General features: G+C 39.4%; 1 protein-coding gene across 1 annotated transcript; it reads left to right on the forward strand.

Moving 5' to 3' along the window:
* The first annotated feature begins 397 nt into the window (after nt 1-397).
* LOC100346594 (olfactory receptor 52M1) lies at nt 398-1,437 on the forward strand. The gene has a single exon (XM_008267860.5). It carries the CDS (start codon nt 484-486, stop codon nt 1,435-1,437), a length of 954 nt encoding a protein of 317 aa, XP_008266082.3. The 5' UTR covers nt 398-483.
* Nucleotides 1,438-7,746: the final 6,309 nt, after the last annotated feature.

Here is a 7,746-nt window from a genome sequence, read left to right on the forward strand (position 1 = left end):
AAAACTGCCTTATTCTAACATTGCTCTAATTCTTAGTATAATATCACTGTAAATGGCTAGTCAGCAGATATTTATATTGGTCAGTGATGAGCAAATGCAGGTGCCAGTCTAAACACACTACATGGCTTACATTTAACTGTTAAACGTAGACCTCTTCTACATCTTCCATTTCATTCTGGAAATGTTTTCCAAAATTATTAGGTCAAAGGGCAAGCATAATTCTGGGGAATTCCCCAATGTAGTAAGGCAGCTTAGTAGAAATTATTAATGTTCCTGTTCCTACATTTTAACAGTGGATATCATCACAACTCTTCTGAATACTAGCTTGAATATGTATTTCATAACTTCTGTTTATCCTAGGTGCTGCCAGTTGCTCAGAATGGAAGCAAAGATAATTTACAGTTGTCAGAGGCAGAATCTTAAACAAGAGTAGAAATCTACAACTGAAAATTCCTCTCCTCTGGGTACCACACACTCCCAAATATGTTTACCTCTTATAATGCCTGCTTTGTACCTACCTCTTTCTGGCTCACTGGCATCCCAGGACTGGAGTCCCTACACATCTGGATCTCCATCCCCTTTGCTTCCATGTACGTGGTGGCTCTGATGGGAAACATCACTATCCTTGGAGTAGTAAAGATGGAGAGGAGTCTGCATCAGCCTATGTACTTCTTTCTGTGCATGTTGGCAGTCATTGACTTGGTCCTCTCAACCTCTACCATTCCCAAACTACTGGCCATCTTCTGGTTCGGTGCCTGTAACATTGCCTTGGATGCTTGCTTGACCCAGATGTTCTTCATCCACTGCTTTGCCACTGCTGAGTCGGGCATCTTCCTTGCCATGGCTTTTGATCGCTATGTGGCCATTTGTGACCCACTCCACCATACCTCCATACTCACCCATGCAGTAGTGAGACGTTTGGGACTGGCTGCCCTCCTCCGGGGGATACTCTATATTGGACCTCTACCCCTACTGATTCGCCTGAGACTGCACCTTTATCGGACCCAAATCATTACCCATTCCTACTGTGAGCACATGGCTGTGGTCACCTTGGCATGTGGTGACACAAGGGTCAACAACTTATATGGAATGGGAATAGGCTTCCTTGTGTTAATCCTAGATTCATTAGCCATCACTGCCTCCTATGTGATGATTTTCAGGGCTATAATGGGGTTGACTACCCCTGAAGCTAGGCTTAAAACCTTAGGGACATGTGGTTCTCATATCTGCGCCATCCTCATCTTCTATATTCCTATTGCTGTCTCCTCTCTCACACATCGCTTTGGGCATAATGTGCCTCCCCATATCCATATCCTTTTGGCCAACTTTTATCTCCTCATCCCACCCATCCTCAACCCAGTTGTCTATGCTGTCCGTACAAAGCAGATCCGAGAGAGGCTTCTCCATATTCTTAAGACAGGTGCTCAACCCAAGTGACTATTCTATGGCTATGGGGCATACAAAACAGTGATGACAGAAAAAGGTTCTGATAAGAGACTCTTAAAATTTCTTTGCCCTGCCTGAAGTGTGGGTATAGAGGTCTAAAGGCAATCATACCGTCCTTTCTTTTTGAACATGGGAAAAATCCATGCAAAGGAAATCCAAATCTGCTATACAGGCAGTCAGGGTTTGAGATTTTGTATAACATCTGCCTTTTCTTCCCTGTTTAACATCCTAAAACTAAGTAGGATAAGTATACAGAGCACAGGAAGGCTAATTTATACCCTTCACTTATGGCATACAACTTGTCTTTTTTTTTTTAGATTTCTCCCTGTATTTCTAATAAGTGTTAAAATACATAGACTTGATTCTCACATTTTCAAAACAGCAAGGTCTGGGTCAGGCTAAAACCAAGAACCCAGAACACTCACTGGGTCTCCCACATAGGTGACAGGACTCAAGTACTTGAGCTGTCACTGCTGTCTCTTGGTGTATGCATTAGCAGGAAGCTGGAATCAGAAGTGGAATTGCTACTCAAACCCAGGCACTCCTAGGTAGGATGTAGGCATCCCAACAGTGTCTTAACCACTGTACCAAATGCCCAAACCTCTAGCCTCTCCTTGAAAATCATTATAAAGCACAATTTCTAGAAAGAATTCTAAAGCCTTGAAGACCAATCACAAATTCTGTTAGTAAAAGTCTGGACAGCTCAACTGTTGGCAAGGTTTTCTAATTACTTCACCCTGTCCTCCCCCCCCCAAAAAAAAAAAAAAACTTAAGTGTGAGAAACTTTAATGAAACTTGGAATAAGTTCTCAAAGTTCTCAAACCAGGTCATTTTACTATTTAAATAAGGGGAAATGGGCATCTAATATCCTGTATCTCTTTCTAATAGGATTAACTTGGGTCAGGAAGGGGGGGCGGGGACACCAGGAGATCTCATAAATAATGGCATAGAGAATGTAACAATGGAATCCTTAAAGGGGGTTGAATACTACATGGATAAAAGGTGACAAGGATAAAAGGAAGCCCTGTGGTGAATACAAACCTTGAAATGAATCCAGATTTTGGAGAGTTCCTGTTATTTCTATTATGATTCAACTTTCAATACACTTTAACAGGTTCCATAATGAGAAATACTACAGATCAACCAGAAAAAAACGGAATGTGTTAACAGTGAAATAACCTTTCCCAATCCTAGTGCTCCAGAATCATTGAAATGGCTTAAAGTCACTTCACTTCATCAGTTAAACCGTAACAATCTAAAGGCTAGTGATATTAAATTAAAAATAAGTTACTAATACTTAAAAATACAATCTATGGAAGCTGATGACTAAAAGCTAAAACATAAGCCTCATACTTTTAAAAACAAATATTGGGAAACTTGGAATAGCACAAGCTTTCTCTAACGTTTAGCTTAAACCTCTAGCCCCAAATCTATATCCTTATAATCTATGTGTAATCCCAGGACTTGTTGGATCACCTCTTATTTTGTTAATGTTCATTGTTTGGGGATGAGGGATAAGCCTTTCCTTATCAAGGACCCTAGAGGCCAGTGCCAAATTGAATGTAACAATTTTCAGAAGATGAGGAGGGCATTTATGAACATAATCTTAGTGCCAAATGTGATCAATCTACTAATCTTGAGTTTAGGAAAATATTCTAGAGAAGTCTTTAAAAACTGAGTCATTTGACTAAGCCTGAGTATTGGAGCAAATGAAGGTATGATCAAATCTGTTCATGGCACTGATACTGAGGGAAATGAGTAGGACCTTCTGTCACAGCCTTTTGTCATAATGCCTAAATCTTATGCCATACAACAGTCATTCTATTTAAATAGGGGGAACTGGGCATCTAATATCCTGTACCTCTTTCTAATACATCTAGGGCTTTTAAAATGCAGCCTTTATTTAAATGTAGCAGGATTAGTACTAAAAACTTCCCGGCATAATCTCAGAAAACCCACAGCAAAGCACTTCTCCTAAGTTATCTGAATCTTCTGGAGACAAATACAAAAGATTGCACATCTCCAGCTTCATCTTCATATGCTATTAAATGACTGCAGATGAAGAAGTGCCATGTTCCCACTCCAGCTAATGTGACCAGACATGATGACACCCAGTGTTTTTGGACTTGATATGAGCTGAGTTATATTGGATCATTTAGTCTCATTGTCCTCTGGAGACAGAACAGGATGGAAGGGAACCAGTACCTTATTTCTCCCTCTTGTGGAAAGGGTGAATAGCAGATAGTTGCATCCTATTAGCTCTTTGTAAAGAGTCATGTGCACAGGTATCTAAAAATCTGGGTCTTGAATCTAATAGGGCATATAATTGATGGAACAGCATGTGAAATATCAAACATTATATATAAGCTTTCATTGCCTCTTCAAAATGGAAGTAACAAATATCTATAGGTTTGTCTCAAGTATACAATGAGATCATGTAAGATCCTGTATGGCACCTGGTACATAAAAACTTGCCTTTTAATAACATGAGTGGTCTTCAGAGTGCTCATGGAAAATACATATGAAATCTAATTCATGGAATCTAATTCTTCATGAATTCTTTATAGTACCCTTACATTTACTCCGTACTTGAAAGGTCTGAGGCAGAGGCATAAGGCAAAACCAATAACTAGAGCAAGTACCTGGGAAAGCCATAGAAAAATATCCTCTACTACACATATTCATAGATGTACTGGGCCTCAGCTTTACAAAGCTCTTAATAGTTGTGTTAATCATTACATAAAGCTGTTTGAAAATAGATTAAGGGATAAATTCAACAGGAAGATGTGACTACAATAAATGTATATGTACTCAATGCCAGGGTGCCTGGCTACTTAAAACATATTAAAGGATCTAAGGGAGATATAAACTGAATCAACAGTAATGGGAGACCTTAACACCTCACTCTCATCAATGGGTACATCAACTGAACAAATCAACAGACCTAATCTACACTATGGACCAAATACACTTGATATCTATAGATCCTTTTATCCCACAGTTGCAGAATACATTCTTATCAGTGCATAGAACTTTTTCTAGGATAGGTCATATGCTAAGCTATAAAGCAAATCTCAGCAACTTGAAAGGAAATCCTACCATGTATCTTTTCTGACCAACAATGGAATGAAGCTAGAAGTTAATTTAATCTCTAGAAAATAAACACATGAACACTGAACAACATGCTCCTGAATGAACAGTGGGTCATAGAAGAAATCAGAAATTCTAGAAACAAAGAAGACAATACAACACATCAAAACTCATGGGATACACCAAAAGTAGTGTTAAGAGGGAAGTTTATAGCAAGTAGCACCTACATCAAGAAATTGGAAAGGCATCAAATAAATGAGTTATCATTGCATCTCAAAGGCCTAGAAAAACAACAAACCAAAATCAAAATTAGGAAGAAATAACAAGGAGGAATAAAACTAAAACCAAAAAAATACAAAAGGTCAGTGAAATGATGAGCTGGTTTTCTTGATAAAACCAACAAAATTAATATACCATTGGCCCGACTAACCAAAAACCTACATCAACAATATCAATGATAGCACAAATGAAGACTCATCAGGAATTACAATGAGCTATATGCCAGTAAACTGGAAAGTCTAGAAGAAATGGATAGATTCCTGGAAGCAACAATCTACCAAACTTGTCATGAAGACCCAGAAAACCTTAGAGACCAATGACAGAGATTGAATCAGTGATAAAGACCCTCCCTAAAAGGAAAAGCCCACAACCAGATGGCTTCAATGCTGAATTCTACCAGACTTCTAAAGAACCAATTCCGGCCGGCGCTGCGGCTCACTAGGCTAATCCTCCGCCTTGCAGCACCGGCACACCGGGTTCTAGTCCCGGTCGGGGCGCCGGATTCTGTCCCGGTTGCCCTTCTTCCAGGCCAGCTTTCTGCTGTGGCCAGGGAGTGCAGTGGAGGATGGCCCAAGTGCTTGGGCCCTGCACCCCATGGGAGACCAGGAGAAGCACCTGGCTCCTGCCTTCGGATCAGCGCGGTGTGCCAGCCGCAGCACGCCAGCCACGGCGGCCATTGGAGGGTAAACCAATGGCAAAGGAAGACCTTTCTGTCTCTCTCACTGTCCACTCTGCCTGTCAAAAAAATAAATAAATAAAAGAACCAATTCCAAACTTTTCAAGCTATTTAATACAATTGGAAGGGTAGGATCTTCCCAGATTCCCATGAGGCCAGCAGTGCTTCAATTCCAAAACCAGAAAAAGATACAACAGAAAGAATGATAGACCAATATCCCTGAACATAGATGCAAAAACCCTAAACAAGATACTAGCCAATCAAATCCAACAGATCAGAAAGATCATTCACTTGAACAAAGTGGAATTTACCCCTGGAATGCAGGGGTGGCTCAACATATACAAATCAATAAATGATTAACAGAGAATGAAAGCCGTATGACTATCCCAATATATGTGGAGAAAGAATCTGAAAACATAATTTGCTTAAGGTTTCCATCATGAAAGATCTTGAGTTTAGAAGAATCATTCTTCAGCACAATCATAGCAATATGACAAATGCTCAGCCAGCATCTTACTGAATGGGGAGAAGTTGGACGCATTCTAACTAAGATCTGGAACAAGACAAGGATACCCAGTTTCATAATTGCTACTCAATATAGTCCTGGAAGCTTTAGCCAGAATCATTTAGGCAAGAAAAATCAAAAGGATATAAACTGGAAAGGAAGAAAAATAATTCCTGTTTGCAGATGACATGATTCAATTATGTAGGGGAACCTAAAAGACTACACTAAAACTATTGGAACTTGAGTTTGGTAAAGTGGCAGGATATAAAATTGACACACAAATCAACAGCCTTTTGTATACACAGATAATTCAATGACTGAGAGAACTTATCAGTATCATTCACAATAGCTATAAACTTAAATATTTGGAATAAATCTGAGGGGGTAAAAGATCTCTACAATGAAGGCTACACAACATTGAAGAAATAGAATACTTGTTCCATTTTTGTGTCTTCTCTATTCATAAAGTAGAATTAATATCAAAATGTCCATACTAAAGAAACCTGGATTCAATGCAATCCCAATCAATATACCGATATCCTCAAGCCTATAAAAGACATTGTTAAAACTCTTAGGAACACGAGACCCTGACTGGCTAAAGAAATCTTGAGCAATAAAAATAAAGCTGAAGTTATCACAATACCAGTTTTCAAGACATACTATAGAGTAGTTCTAATTAGAACAGCCTGGTACTGGAACAAAAATAGACATGTAGACAAACAAAACAGGAAAGAAACCAGAAATCCATGCATCTACAACCAACTTATCTTTGAAGGGTCTAAAATGAATCCCTGGAGAAAGGATAATCTCTTCAACAAATGATGCTGAGAAAACTGGAAAGTCATGTGGATCACTTCTCCACATGCAGAAGTATAAAAGAAGATCCCCTAACATTTTATACAAGAATTAGCTCAATGGGTAAAAGATCTAAATCTATGAAGAGATACCACCAAACTGCTAGAGGAGAACACCGGGAAAACTCTTCAAGATGTTGGCATGCGGTTTGAGTCCACTTCCAATCCAGCTCTGTTATGGTCTTGGAAAGAAACTGACCCAGGTGCTTGGGCTCCTGCACCCACATAGGAGACCTGGAGGAAGTTCTTGACTTTGGTTCAGCTCAGCTTCAGACTTTGCAGCCATATGGGGAGTGAACCAGCAGATGGAAGACTCTGCCTCTCTCTGTCTTCCAAATCTTTAAAAAGAAGACATTGGCATAGACAGACTTACTTACCTGTGCTTTTGGTGTTTTCAATCAAAGAAAAAATGAATTTCATCAAGCTGAGAAGCCTCTGCACTGCAAAGAAAACATTGAACAAAGTGAAGAGGCAATCAATAGAATGGGAGAAAATATAGGAAAACCATGAAACTGAAAGAATTAATACCTGGAATCTAAATAACTGGGGAAACTCAACAAAATGATCCATTTAAGAAATGGGTGAAGTATTTGAACAGGTACTTCTAAAAACATGAAATTCAAATGGCCAATAGACACAAGATATTCAGGATCAGTAGCCATCAGGGAAATGCAAATCACAACCACAATGAGATTTCACTTGACCCTAGTTAGAATCTCTTACATAACTCAAACAAATGCTGGTGAGGATATGGGTAAAAAGTTTCTCTAAAGCAGTCCACACAGCAGACTTGGAATGGCAATGTAAGTTACTCTCTGACCTCAGAATTGGCACTTAGGGGCTTTTCAGTCACATTAAAATGCCTTGAGCATTTTGGGCATGGAAAGCCAAGACAC

Source organism: Oryctolagus cuniculus, chromosome 1 (genome assembly GCF_051225735.1).
Source record: "Oryctolagus cuniculus isolate XC-2025 breed Fujian yellow rabbit chromosome 1, ASM5122573v1, whole genome shotgun sequence".
Lineage (NCBI taxonomy): Eukaryota > Metazoa > Chordata > Mammalia > Lagomorpha > Leporidae > Oryctolagus > Oryctolagus cuniculus.

Excerpts from the sequence above, each read along its gene's own strand:
- LOC100346594 (XM_008267860.5), top strand. The coding sequence starts at position 484 with ATGTTTACCTCTTATAATGCCTGCTTTGTACCTACCTCTTTCTGGCTC.